Here is a 13,908-nt window from a genome sequence, read left to right as displayed (position 1 = left end):
TGTGAAAGCTGGCTTGTCACCCCCAGGAGCACGGAGCCCTGCGCCGATCTAGGCTCACAGCTGAGCACAGCCCTCCGGTAACACCGACACCGGGCTGGGGCAGGGACCGGCGCAGCAGGCTGGGGATGCCGAGATCTGCCGCTCTCCTTGGTGCGGTGACTTAGCGAGGCACCACAGGCACCAAGCGCCAAGAAGCGGCACTTCCACTGATGCCACGAGCTGCTGCTAGCATGAACAGGGGCTTCCTTCCTTCCGTGACTGCTAGAAACAAGCCCCAGCGGACAACAGGCAAGAAGACTCTGCAGAAATTGGGCCACTGCAAAAGAATTTGTCAGCTGCTTTTCTCTTTCAGACTGGTGTGGCAAATACGAGTACAAATTAATCCAGAGGAGAGGAGAAAAAGCGATACAGGGCTAGCGAGAAGAACTGAACCGAGGGGCTCCTCTGTCCGGTCCCCACATGCGCTTTTGCTGATGAGAACGCATCAGCCCCAAACGGTTGGGGTCCTGCTGCTGTGGCTGTGTGGTGCTGAGCTGAAGGCAGCGTGGAGCCACCGAGAAGAAGGAAAATGAGCATAGGTTCACTGACAGGCGCTGGTGGAGAAGCGGAGAGGAGCTGGATATGGTACTGCAGCCCACAGCCCTGCGAGGGTGCTCCGAACCGTGCATCTGAAGGGACAAGAGCAAGGCAAAGTCTCCGGGTGCAATCCCTGCAGGAAGGGAAGAGTTAAGCAGCTCTCACTGCCTCGCTGCACCGGCAGTGCCCAGATTTGGCACAGGACGGATTTGCTTCAGGCGCTCGGTGCCACAGCAGGGACTCTCTGACAGAGCAGCACTGAAGGGGCTTCCTGGATTATAAAAGCAGAAAATAAACATTTCAGCCTGGCCTTCAACTGCAGGCCACCGGGCTTTTCCCCAGGGGCTCCAAGAGCAGAGTCGGACGGCTCAGCTCAGCACTGGGGCTGCCAAGGAAGAAAGCACAGCTTGTCAGAACGCTGGAAGTCATTAAGAGGAAATCTAATCCGACAAGGACAGCCTAATATTTACAGAGCCCTGTGAGCTAGAGAGGTACTAAGAACGGGGCTTTGCAATCTGCTGACAGGCAGGTGGTGGAAGCAGTGGCCTTTCTCGCTCCCGGACCCCGAAGGGAGCTGGGACAGCACAACTCAGTTCAGCACCTTGTTGCTCAGACCGGATTAACACTTCTCCACGGGCTGAGGCGCCAGGGCTGGCTCACAGTTCAGTACCTCTCTCTCTCCTGTCCTCAAGAGAGGCTGTCTTTACTCCTCTGCAGATTTTTTTAAGCCCCAAGGACGAGACTTCTTACATTCCAACTTCCTAAAAGCATCTTCTTGGAGAGAGCTGCAGATAACCACCAGGATCGTGAGCAGGAGCACAGCTCTGGAGAGGCACCTCATCATCCCACCACCATCTATGCTTGAATTCTGCCCAGAGACTAACACGGCCTAAGCCATTTTGTGTTTCATCGTCTCAGGAGCGTCAGTCTTCCCATCACTTCCCTAGGCTGGTCAAACACAACAGTCACAAACCGGGATACCTCACAAGATAAAAATACAAACCTCTGGCAAAAGTATTTCAAACACCGAAACGTTCAGGGAGCAGTAACACCTCCCCTGAATCTAAAGGGTTTCTCCCTTGCCAAAGCCACTGCTTCCACGGATGGACAAAGAGCAGACCAGCCAAAGAGCATCAGCTTGGCTTCGGCACCCTCCAAATCACTGGCTTTCACCAAGAGAATATCGCAGGTTTTATGGAACCAGCGAGAGACCACGATTAACGGAGTCAGTCGGCAGAACAGTGCCACAACCCCTCGCCATGAGGTGCGACATTAGCAGCGTCCTCCCAGAGCTCCCGGCTCTTCCTGCAGCCCCAGACAGGCCTCTCCGGGAGGACCATGATGCTGAGTCTACAGAAAAGCTCTGGCAACCTGAGCAAGCAAGGCTCCTTGCTGTCTGGTTGCTCAGCAGGAAACCTCACAGTAATCACAGAACATCTGCAAGCTTCCCTTCCCTTCTCCGTCCACACGCCATCCTTCTCCACAAGCTCCCTGATGCTCTCCGCATTTCTCTGGCAGAGCAGGAGACCCTCCTGTCGATTCCCAAGTGCTGTATGCCTTCAGCTGATGCATGTAGCTCTCCTGCGCGTAGTCCAGAAGCTTCTGGAAGCAGCAGCTTGGGAATCCTCTCCAACCTCGATTAACTTGCTGGACAGCCAGAAGATACTGAAAGCAAGAGACCCAGGACATGCACAAAGCCCTCCGAAAGCGCTCCAGAGCCTGGCTCGAGTGACGTTCATGGTGACAGGCCATTCCCAGAGAACAAGGATGTCTTTAACATCAAGGCTGAAAATCCAGCGGGGAGGAGCAGGAGGCTTCTCTGGCACCAGCTCAGGTGTCCACACCAGCGGCAAGGCACAAGTGATGTTGGAGCAAACTGGCATCAGTTGGGAGGTCTAAAGGCAGGTTCAAAGCAAATTTCCATGAGACAGAATGAGGTCTTCAGTTTTGAAAAACAGGCACAGCAAGACAGCCATCCAGGCTAGAATGAGTATGCTTGCCAAAACACGCAAGAGGACTGTAAAAATCAGGCCTGGCTCTCTCAGAGGGGGCAATTTGATCTTGCTGAAAGGTGGTCTTTACCCTCCCACCCTCCTCTTGCTGCTCCCTGTGTGCCGGCTTGGCTCCTGACACAATCCCCAGGGAGCCAATTCAACCCGCTCACCTCGCGGAAGGGAAACTACCTCAGCAGGGAGGAGAGACAGCTCTTGGTCACGCCAACGAGGTGACCTGGCTCAGGGAAGCATCTTCTGAGACGGAGCAGAACCAGAAGGGAGAGGACAAGGCTGGAGATGGGAAACATCCCCGTCTGGCAGTCCTCAGAGAAGCTGCTGACCGCGAAGTTCGTTAGCCTGCTGTGAAAACACAGCTTCAGAGAAGCTGCCAGGGAGGGTCCACGTTCTGTATTTGCACTTTATTACCTAACTGCAAGGAGCAGGAAGAACTGGGGGCTGTCACCGCCACACATAGTAACGACAGCTCTGCGTTATGGCTGACGGCTGCTTTTGGCACTTACGCATCATGTCCCCGACAGTGCTACGCTGTATTGGAAATGAATGCTGTATAATTTGCAACATATTTTAAGCTTAGGGCTAAAAATCAATTAAATTTCCGAGAATGAGCTAAACAAAGGCAGAATCGACTGGCCTCCAGAGATCCCTGCTGTTCAGATACCTGTTCACAGGCAGGCTACAAATCATCACTCAGCACCACTCCCAGAAGTGCCAAAGTCACCACACCAACCTAACTAAACAAAAAAAGACATCTAAGAACAGACTCTAAACTTTTGGGCAAGCATTAAAATCCCCCCCAAAGGAGCAGGAACGAGCCCCCTGAGCCCCCTTCTGAAAAGGCTGCCGACAGAGGTGCGAGTCAAACCATTTCCTCTCTCACCAGGGTTAAACCCCCGCAAGGTCTCCTCGGAGCATTTTAGGGACACAGCCCTGGGTAGCAGCATCCTCTGTTCCCTTACAGGGAACGTAGCTTGGAGGAGATCCTAATGAGCAGCCAAGGCCATGGATTAGCGGCAAGGACACTCACAGTCTGTGTTTATTTTTGGAGTCCTTTTCTTCTCTTTTTTGCATTCCTGTAACTAAGAACCTGACAACTCTGCCCTGCCAGAATAAAAACTTGTTTGGTGACACCCGAAGACTGTTTCGGGTTTGCACATCACTTTGGCTAAACCACTCCTTCACAGCACAGCGAACTGAACAAAATTGATAATAAAAAAAAACCCAACAAGTGGGCACTTGGGGCAGCGGGGAAGGCAGTGTGCGCACGGGCAGGGTCGAGGCCACAGACCGAAGAGCAAGCGCAAGCTAATATCACAAATACTAGCTCAAGCAAGAGCCGAGGTCTCGTGGGCAGATCCTCCCACTGCTCCCACAGCAGGGAAAACTGCGGCATGGCAACTTACAACTCCCCGTGGGTGTCAATTTCTTACCCATCACACTAACAGCAGCTCCGACAACTGACAAGCCCTTAGATGCAGGCACAGATACCCACACTCTTATCTGATAAGAAAAAATAATCCCCCCCCAGCAGGTTTTGCCATCACAACCAATCCAAGTAAAATTTTAGCTTGCCTTTTAATAATGTTTTCATAACTAACTCCTAGTAAACGAAGCAGATTTGCCTACCAGAGAGCTGATGAACAGAAATCAAAGGTTTTAAGAGTCTGCAATTAAGAGACCAGAATTTGAGAAATCTCATTCAAAATTAAACACATCTACCCAAGGCAAATAAACAGCTCTCCAATGCTAGCAAGTGAAGTATTTTCTAGGCAGAAGCTAGGTCTCTTCATTCTCGCCCCAAAGCCATAAGTCCATTTTTAAATACCACAGTATTATACAAAGAGCGTTAGCGTACCCTGTGCCTGCCACCTCCGCTGGTGACCCAGCAGCTCTCCCCGGCAGAGGAGGACCACCAAGCGCCCTGATGACAGACCCAGCTCAGAGTTGTCCTACGAGCATTCGTTCCCCAGACCCTGCGTGTAGCTCCATTTTCTTCTCCAAAGTGAATTTTCTTCTCTCCGTGAAGCAGCAAACACCATTCCCAAGCTAAGAAAAAAAGCAAGACGCTGCATAGAGCAATGGCTGAGGAAACACTCAAGATGCTCCTGGGAAATTCTAACGTTGTAGTTTGCCTCTGCTCTCCCCAAGTTCCCGAGCAGTTTCGAAGCAATGTAAAATTCTAAATTGCACACAGCTCATGAAATCATCGAGTCACTCTGAGAAGCTGTCTGAACCACAGAAGCTTCTAACACTGTAACGTAGCAGTTTTCAACCCATTTACTTATGGCGTTACACAAAGGGCCCTGTAAAGAAGGAAGAGAAGAAAACCTAGCTGCAGGAGGCTGTAGTTCACCACGCAGGGTTCACAGCTCCATCAGAAAGCATTTAGGGGTGCTGCAAATCAAAAAGGACAGAGGCACAGACAGTAGAATTACTTCCTTGCAGGACCCCAGAGAAGAAAAGGGTCTGAACAGACGAAACTTCCATTAAACTCTGCACTGGGAAAGTGATGCCCTTGCAAGAAGCCTTTCTTTTTTCCAAACAGAAACAACAGGTGAACAGCCAACTCCCACGGTTTATATATCGAACATGACATTCTACAGTATGGAATATCCCTTTGGCTAGTTCGGGTCAGCTGTCCTGGCCATGCTCCCTCACAGCTTCTTGTCTGCGCACCTGCTTGCTGGCAGAGCATGGGAAACTGAAAAATCCTTGACTTCGGATAAGCACTACTCAGCAACAACTGAAAACACCAGCGTGTTATCAACATTATTCTCACACTAAATCCAAAACACAGCACTGTACCAGCTACCAAGAAGAAAATTAACTCTGTCCCAGCCGAAAGCAGGACAATATCCGCCCCTTATTCTATACCATTTATGTCATGCCCGGATCCCACACTTCCCGATACATTTCTAATTAACCACCACTACCACTTTTCCTGCCTTTTAGTGTATAATACACAGAGATAGCATTCCTGCAGTCTATGGGCCATCTCTATCAAACGTCTGTCGAGTTCATTCAGTCCATGACTTTGGGCTCCATCTGTCCCAAGTCTGTCCGGGCAGGAGGGATGGTGCACAATCCGCTCAGTCGGCAGAACAGGATCGGGCTGTGGTGCCCCACTGGGCCAAGTCTGATGTGTTTCATGTCTTTTGCCTCCGTGAAACTTTTTCAGGACCCTTCCCACACAAGAGGAAACCCAGTCAAGTCTCTGCTCTGTCCCTAACCTTCCCCGCTCAGCATAGCTGCAGTCTGCGTTCAGTAACTCTCTCCACACGCAGCCCAGCAGCACGGAGGGCTCCTGCGTGGCAGGAACGGCACTATCTCCTGCCCTTCTGCTAAGACGCCGTTGCCTTTGCACGGCAAAGGCCCCAAAGGCAGAAGGCCAAGCAAGCAAGGCAATTGGGAATCTGACTTCGCCGAGACGTCGCTACAAAACCAACAGGCTATCCCTGCCCAAAGCAGCAGCGAGGCCAAAAAAGGGACATATTGCACAGTAACGGAAACAGCGTTCAGGATCAAACCCCCGCCGACCTCCTCAGCTTCTGCTGTTACTGCTGTAGCTCTCGTTTAGGCTGTGCTACCTGCACAAAGCACGCGATGTTCCAGTGCAGAGCAGAGCATCGCATCCAGCTTGACCTGGGTTGCAACAAGACAGTGATGGCTCCCAGCGCCTGCCGATACTTTCTTACGGACCTATAGCATCGCACGTACTTGGATATTGAATAAAAGGCTGAAGAATCGGGAGGGGTGGGTGCAGAACCAGCCCCAGCTCTCAGACAGACAGATGCACAATGCACTGGCAGTCAGTCCCGGCTTTAGCAATTGTCCTACTGCTTACCCAGCCACATGGCAAAACAGAGCCGAGAGCCAACGCCAAGGAAAACAACCCCCACCACCAGCCAAAACGCCTGCCCAGTTTAGGGGACCGATTGTTTTGAAAGGCAAAACAGAACAACAACAACAACAACAACAAAAGCCCCGCTTCCGCAGAGTAATTTCTGGGCTGGATCAGCTGCCAGGCCTGGCCTATGCCGTAGATTCGTAAGCAGCTGTTGAAGCACGACAACGAAGGCGGTGTCAGGGTGGGAACGAGTGGCCATCGATGGGGACAACCCAAGCAGGACGGCTGCTGAACAGCAACGCCGCAGCCCCAGGCACTGCTATGAAATTCCTAAGCAGGTTACTAGAGGAACTTTCTACTAAATTTCTACTCCAGACCTGGGTAAAGCTTCTACCCATTGTCCAAACAGATAAATAAACAGACAGATCCAGACAGCTAGGGTAATCACAAGGCACTCCTTGTTAACGAGCTCGGGGCGTGACCCAGGGCAAAGGAGGCTGCCCTGCCCGAAGTACCGGGGATCTGCACGTTAATATCTCGAGACAAATTTGAGCATGAGCCCGCCTGGTCGGACATCACTGACTCCCGGGAGCTCAAGCTTGGGTCAATCTTCCTCAGCATCTCCGGGGGCTTCTCTACCCAACGTGCAGCTCTGGTTCCCGACACCAACCCAGCCACACCGCCCGACCCAAGCCCCCGCTTGCGCAACTGAAGAGAAACAGCGTCCAAAAAAAAAAAAAAAACCCAACCCAACCCCAAACCAATAATCTAGGGACTTCACAGGTCTGAACAAGATTCCTCTTCGCAGACGCTTCACCACGGTTTGTGCGCACGGGTTTGGTTTTGCTTTTTCTCCATAGTTTATGCATGGGGTGGGGGGGACACCAACATGGGGCCTTCCTCACAACTGTTCCTCCTCCTCCTCCAGGCAGGAGAGGGGAAGAAAACCGCGCTGGGCCTGTGTTACGTATCTAGATTGTATAGATCCTATAGATCCACAGGCCGTTATTTCTGAGGGCCGGGACCCCCCAGAGCCGCCGGTCCCGGCAGGACATCCCCCAGGCTGCGAACACCCGGGGAGGTACCGGGCCTCGCCCGCTGTAAACGACGACGTTTCCCGGTGCTCAAGAGACCCTTACGTGTGTCCGGGGGGGGGGCGAGCTGCCGCCGGGGCCTTCCTCCTCCTCCTCCTCCTCCTCCGCCGAGCTGCTGTCGGTGCCCGAGTCCTCCAGCCCCGAGTAGACGCTCTCCTCGCTCTCCGTCAGCTCCTCGCTCTCCCCGGCAGGACACGGCTGGAAGGGAACGGGGCGGCGGAGAGAACGGGGAGGGTGTCAGGCCGGTGGCGGCCCCGGTTGTGTCCCGTCCCGTCCCGTGTGTGTGTCGTGTCCCCATCCCCCCGCGCCTCCCCAGGACCGGGACCGGTCCCCGCGTCCCCTTCAACGGAGGAGAAAAAAAAATAAAAAAACCCCCAAAAACAGCGTAACCATGGCAACCACCCCCCCGCGCGCGCCCCTACCTCCTGCATGGCTCCGTCCCGCGTGCGCCGCCGCCGCCGCGCACCGCGCCTGCGCGCCCGGGTCAAAGGTCGCGGCGCCGCTTCGCTTTTCCCCGGCGGGAGGAGAGGCGCATGCGCAGAAACAGGCAGCGAGGAGGAGGGGGGGAGGAAGGGAGGAGGGAGGGGAAGAGCGCGCATGCGCCTAGCGGCAGGCTGGCGTCGGGGGGGTGGCGCGCATGCGCGTAGGCGGGGCTGACGGGCGGCACGGGCGCACCGGCGGCACGGCGCATGCGCGCAAAGTGTGTCTCCCTCCCCTCCCCTCCGAGGGGCGGGGCGAGGGGGGGTGTTGCGCGCCCTCCCGGAGGAGGCGCATGCGCATCGCGCTGCCCAGCGCCGGGCTGTTGACGGCAGCGTGGAGGGAGGGAGGGAGGGAGGGAGAGGGGGCGTGGCCCCGGCGCGGGAGGGGGCGGCCCCGCGCATGCGCTCGGCGGCGCCGCCGCGCGGGGGGCTTGTCTCGGAGGCGTCCCAAGATGGCGGCGGCCATGCTGGGCCCCGGGGGTTGCAGTGCGCAGGCAGCGGCCCGGCCCCGCGGCGGCGGCCGCCGGCGGCACTAAGCCCCCGCACCGCCTGCCCGCCTCGGCCCAACCGCTTAAACCCCAGCTGGCGGTGGCTTCCCGGGGAGGGCGCCGGTGCGCCGCGGCCTGCCCCGGGGCCTGCAACCGGGCCCTCAGGGCGCAGCGGTGGCCGCCGCCGTTATGGAGGGGCCTGGCGCGGCGGCGGCGGCGGCGGTGGGCGCCGGCCCCGGCGGCAGTAACGTCCCCGCTTTCCTCACCAAGCTGTGGACCCTGGTGGAGGATCCCGACACCGACTCGCTCATCTGCTGGAGCCCGGTGAGTCCCGGTGAGGGGACGAGGCGGCCGAGGCCCCGGGGCCGAGGCCCAGGCGTGTCCGCGGTCTCCCTCGGGCTCCGAAGTGACTTTCCCAGCCGCAGGCCTGGACCTCGCTCTTTACCGGTGTGTCACAACATCGGAGCGGGTTCCTGTCCCTCTCCAGGCCTAGCAGTCGCTCTTGCCCGCTCCTAATTAGAGGTGCTGCCTCTTTCCCCGGTGGTTATCCCATTACCTCGTTACCCCAGCGCTGCAGTACCTCGGGGGGAATTGAGCTATCCCGTGTACTTGGGGGGGGGGGGGGGGAAGGGGGAAATACAACAAAAAAATGAGCGTCCGGACGCTCCTCTAGCTGTTTCCATGGTAGGGGATGCTCAACAGCTTTTAGCCGTGTCATTATAACCGCTGTGGTACAGCCCGTGCTGTTTTTCTGGCCTGTTTCTACGGCGCTGGCCCGATTTGTGGTTGCACCAGTCACGCAAGTCCCCTTTTTCTATCTTTTCTAGCCGCTCGGGGAAGTTTTAAGTTTTGTCTAAAAGATGGTAGCATGTGGAGCCAAATGCCACAAGCCGTTTTTCAGAGGCGGTTACATCCGTGGTGTTCACCCGAAATCAAAGGGAAGAAGTTTTGTAGCTGTTTGGTCCTTAACCTGGCAGACCAAACAGTTCAGTAGAAATAAGTTCTTGCAAACGCTCGCTTACTCTGTCTCCTGTACCGCCGTATCGCCTTGCTTCGACCGCAGATCAGACGTTTGCTGCCAAAACTGTCGAGGGAAGAGAGATGAGGTAATACTGGTAAGAGTGAAAAAGGATTGTCATGTAGAGGTTTGACTTCAGATGGGAGTGAGGAGCTGAGAGGAGTGGAACTGCTGTTCCAGATAATAAAATGTGAAAGATAAGGACCAAAATAAAAGCATACACGCGCTGGGAATGTTTTCTTGTAAGCCTTGATCGTAGCTGCTCTCCAGCAACTCTTAACTGTTTGCTTATCTGACTCAACGTGGCAGTAATGAGATGAAAGACCTGCGCTGTCTGTTTGCTGCAGATATTGCATTGCTCTTAACTTTGCAAGTCATTGCCTCTGAACAAATGCCTTGTCCTGTTACTAGTGCAAACAAAGATTTGATGCCTTGCGTTAAATAAGTTTGTATTCGGTTTTGTGTTGCTGTAACACCGTGAGAAATTGCCTGTAGGGGCAGGGGACGAATGACGTTACCCCGTTCCCCGTGCCTTTGGGAACTGCAGCGCACAGGCAGGTCGCCTTCCTCCTGGGGGTGGGTGTGAGAGCTTTTTTGGGGGTGCTGTGAAAACTTTGGGCCTCTGTTTGAATGCAGACAGACTCGCTGTTTGGGCGGTGTTTAAATTAAGCTGTGCCACTGGGAATATGGAGTAGTATCCGTGGAATTAGTACCTACATGCAAATCGGCATGCTTTTGCAAATAGGTATGTGTACTTTGCTTATGTTGACAGGTAAAGAAAGTTGCCTACATCTTTACATTTCTCCTTGCCCAAAAGATTTTTGCAAGTGTCCTGAGTGGAGGAGGAAAGAGGTGTCAGTGTTGAGGCTGGAGTTCCTGACTGCTTGCTTCCACCCCTTGACACAGTTTGCTGCCCCCTCTTTTGGGGGGTTATTGCTCATGGGGACTGTTTTGTTTTGTAGCATGACTACCCCAAGCTGTACTAGCCCACCTGGGGGGCAAGGGAGCTGCTCCTGGTAGGTGAGAGTGAAAAGGTAGGAAAGGGAGATTCATCCGCTGGTTTTGCATCTGATGAAGCAGTGTGCTGGGTGAGGTTGCTTCGCAGTAGCTGTCCAGGTACATGTTCTTGTCCTGTGCTAAATGTGCAATCTCCTGCTTTGTTCACCGAGGGATAAGCTACCTTTATTTACTGCGTGTTTGCTGCGGGTAACAGTGTGCGTGAAGAGCAGTGTGATAGCCTGGACAGCTGGAGTGCTGAGGTTCAGCCCAGATCGAAACTTTATTCCAAAGCAACTTTGCCAGTCTGATAAATAGATATATTTTTTTTTTAACTGCTTTAGACTATTGGTAGGTGGACAAACCTTCTAGGTCTTGGCAAGAGCTGAGGAAGCACGGTCTGGATGGATACAACTCTTAAAATTTATTGTGAAGTCTTAGATCCTGATGATCTTCAGAAGCAGGGTTCTGCTTGCGTGGAATGACTGTGTCAGAGGTCTGAGCTCCTTGTTTTTCCTGGTGGTGAAAGTAAATGTTCTGTGAGTCGATGGAATCTGTGAAAACCTGGGAAAAGATTGGATCTTCCCCTAAGTAGTTCTCTCGCTTTTTGTTGTTGTTGTTGTTAATACAGACTGTGATACAGAAACAAAGTAGTTGATTATCCTCAGGCTCACTCAGGTAATCAGTAGTTGATGACTCTCAGCTTACTGTGTTTAATTCCTTTCTTTTAATTTCCTCTAGTAATAGATGGAAGAAACAAGCTGCAGGGGTTCAGGAATATGGATCTCTAAGTGGTTGCAATAAGGAAAGGGATCTTTTATGTGCTTTTGAGGAGAAATCAACTCAGTAGAAAGCAGAAAAATAAACATAAGGGGGAGATAAAGAAGCAGAACATGCTTTTTAAAATATATAGCTTCTAATTTGGCTTCTTTTGAAGGTAAAGTCTTCGAATTTTATTTGTGATTCCTTGACACACCTTTTTTTTTTTTTTTTTTTTAATAACTTTCTCATCTTGGAAACTTCTCTCATCCCTACAGCTAATGTTAATGATTCAAACCTCCCCCTGGGTGCAGTCACTGCAAGTCTGAAAGCCAGGATGGCTTTTAGGTGTTTACCACGTCCTCAGCATCAGGTGCTGTGACGGCCAGGTTTCTGCCCTGCCTCATCCATAAATCCCGCTGTTTCCTCAAGTGTAACGTTGCTGCTTTCTATTCAGAGGACTCTCAGATTTGCTAGAGGCCAAAAGTGTTCTGGGAAAGTACCCCAGTCTGCTTCCTCTCTCACCAAAACCTCTCCTCTCGGCCTCAGGGGCAGCCTGCTGAGCTGGATTTTCCAAAGGGCACGCAGATAGAAATGCGTTTTCCTCATTGTTTCAAATCAGTCAGTACTTCTCACATATAAAGATGAGATTGCACCCAACTGGATTGCTGGGCAGCAAGTTTAAAAGGCAGATATCTCGTAATGTCGCTCACAGATTGTGTAATCGCTCCTCACAATGATGGTGCGCAGGCCAAAACCGTAGGAGAATTTGAAAAGAGTTCAAGGAGGGTGGGTTGTTTTCTTATAAAACACAACATCTGGATATAATTTCTGCCCTCGGAAGTACCAACACTGCTGTTTGCTGGTAAAAGCTTGTTAGGGAAAGTTGATGTTGTCTTGCTTAGACTTTTCCCCAAGTGTGTGAGGTGGCATCTTGTCTCCCTGGACCTCAGTCTGACGTGGGACAGCAAGTCTTGTTGACTCTGCAGCAGATTCCTCCGTTGAAACAACCAAGTTGAAGTGTATTTGGGATACAAATAATAAGACTAGTTGAAGACTAGTTTATTTGTGACATTATTTGCTACATTTACCTTCCTCTCCAAGGCATACACTCAGCTAGGAGTTGGCTACTGCCAAAGAGTGCGGACCGTCTTTGCATCTCTGCTAGTGATTGTGGGGCCTCGGTGAGTGGATTAAGCTTTTTGTCCTCTGCAGGTAGTTTTTTGTTGTTGTTTTTTTCCCTGGATCTTTTTCTGTTGAACTTGTGAGTTTTAGTGGCTCATCCTGCTGCCGTTCCTGCTGGAGGTAATGGGAAAGTGTACCTGGGGATGGTAGGAAGAGGGGGACAACCTTTGCTGGTAGCAGCCACCTGTTTAAATTGAGTTACTTGGAGGGTGGACGGCTTGTGAATCTCTGGAGGCCAGGAGATGCTCTGAGGAAGCAGCAGTGCATTTGCTCTGCTCCTAGAGAAGCTCCTGCTTAGGTATGTGGCTGCTGTCATGCATGGACCTCTGTTCTGGCTTGGTACGCAGCTCTTGGGTTCACATTGAACCTTCCCTGCCTGCTAGTGTTAGGTTAACGGTTGGACTCCATCTGAAGGGTCTTTTCCAACCTAAACAATTCTATGATTCTATTCTAAACTGGCAGAAAATTGGTTTTGCTTTTACTTCCATGGTCTGGCACGTTGTGGGCTTGGGTGAGCATCAGGGCCGGCAAAGGTGGGTCAGGGCTGCTCCTCGGCATCAGCAGGGTGCTAGATTGGCATGACGGCGGGTGAAACCGTGCCTTATGGTGAAGGTCTGCGAGATGGCCGCGTTCGTCTTGCCGTGGCTAGGTACGGGTGGTAGTTTTGGGCCCTCCTAGGTTAAACCACCTCAGCGAAGAGGCAAACAGACGCCCGCTCAGGAGCGGGCAGGGTCGGGGCTTCCCCTTGGTGGTGGTGGTGAGTCCGTGAATCGGCACGAGCTGCAGCGTACCCCTTGAGAGGTTTGCAGATGCAAGAGGGTGGGGGTGAGGTGGGGAGGGTTGCGTTCTCTCCCGACCTGCCCGGGTTGTCCTGTCCTCCTGGTGATCGTTGGACCCTCTGCTGAGCCTCTTCCACCTGCTGAAGTGAAAGAGCTGAGCTGGTTCAGAGGGGTCCTGGGGGCTGCAACTGGCAAAAGGTAAATGAGGGATGGAGCAAGACCTCCCTTTTTCTTGCAGTTGTTACCTGGGTTTTTTTGGCTGGCCCTCCATCTTGTGAAGTCATGTCTTCAGAGCACCCCCCGTTAGAGGGAAGGGATGCAGGCTTGGGTAAACCAGCTGCTAACACTTTGCTGTTGTGTTACTCATCTTGAAGGGAGCGTCAGGTTCAGAGCCATCAGCTTGGTTCTGTTCACCTGGGGAACGGGGGCAAAAGAGGTGTGGAGGGAGGGCATGGGAGAACATGAAGAGGCTCCTCACAGGGAGAGTTAGGAGGAAGCCGTGAAATTTGGTATCCCACTGTTGTGGTCTAACCCCAGCCAGCAACTAAGCACCACACAGCTGCTCACTTGCTTCCCCCCTTACCCAGTGGGATGGGGGAAAGAACTGGGGAAAAAAAGGTAAAACTCGTGGGTTGAGATGACAATAATAAAAGGATTGTAATATACAAAACAAGT

At 52.9% G+C, this 13,908-nt stretch overlaps 2 protein-coding genes across 5 annotated transcripts in view; one reads left to right on the top strand and one right to left on the bottom strand.

Moving 5' to 3' along the window:
* The window catches only part of BOP1 (BOP1 ribosomal biogenesis factor), a 68,556-nt gene extending 60,484 nt beyond the window's left edge, over positions 1-8,072 (bottom strand). The window contains exons 1-2 of the mRNA XM_052787917.1: positions 7,952-8,072; positions 7,575-7,727 (exon numbers count right to left, since the gene is read on the bottom strand). Coding sequence (XP_052643877.1) covers positions 7,575-7,727; positions 7,952-7,960 — 162 coding nt within the window. The 5' untranslated portion in view covers positions 7,961-8,072. The remainder of the gene's footprint in view (positions 1-7,574; positions 7,728-7,951) is intronic.
* Positions 8,073-8,421: 349 nt separating this feature from the next.
* The window catches only part of HSF1 (heat shock transcription factor 1), a 71,758-nt gene continuing 66,271 nt past the window's right edge, over positions 8,422-13,908 (top strand). For 2 of the 4 annotated variants that reach the window (XM_052787912.1, XM_052787911.1), the window contains exon 1: positions 8,422-8,820. In XM_052787912.1, coding sequence (XP_052643872.1) covers positions 8,686-8,820 — 135 coding nt within the window. In that variant the 5' untranslated portion in view covers positions 8,422-8,685. The remainder of the gene's footprint in view (positions 8,821-13,908) is intronic. The other 2 variants (XM_052787916.1, XM_052787914.1) reach the window with 1 other exon arrangement.

Source organism: Harpia harpyja, chromosome 5, assembly GCF_026419915.1.
Source record: "Harpia harpyja isolate bHarHar1 chromosome 5, bHarHar1 primary haplotype, whole genome shotgun sequence".
Taxonomy (NCBI): domain Eukaryota; kingdom Metazoa; phylum Chordata; class Aves; order Accipitriformes; family Accipitridae; genus Harpia; species Harpia harpyja.
Note: the sequence above shows the minus strand (reverse complement) of the source record. Positions and strands in the feature narration are given on the sequence as shown.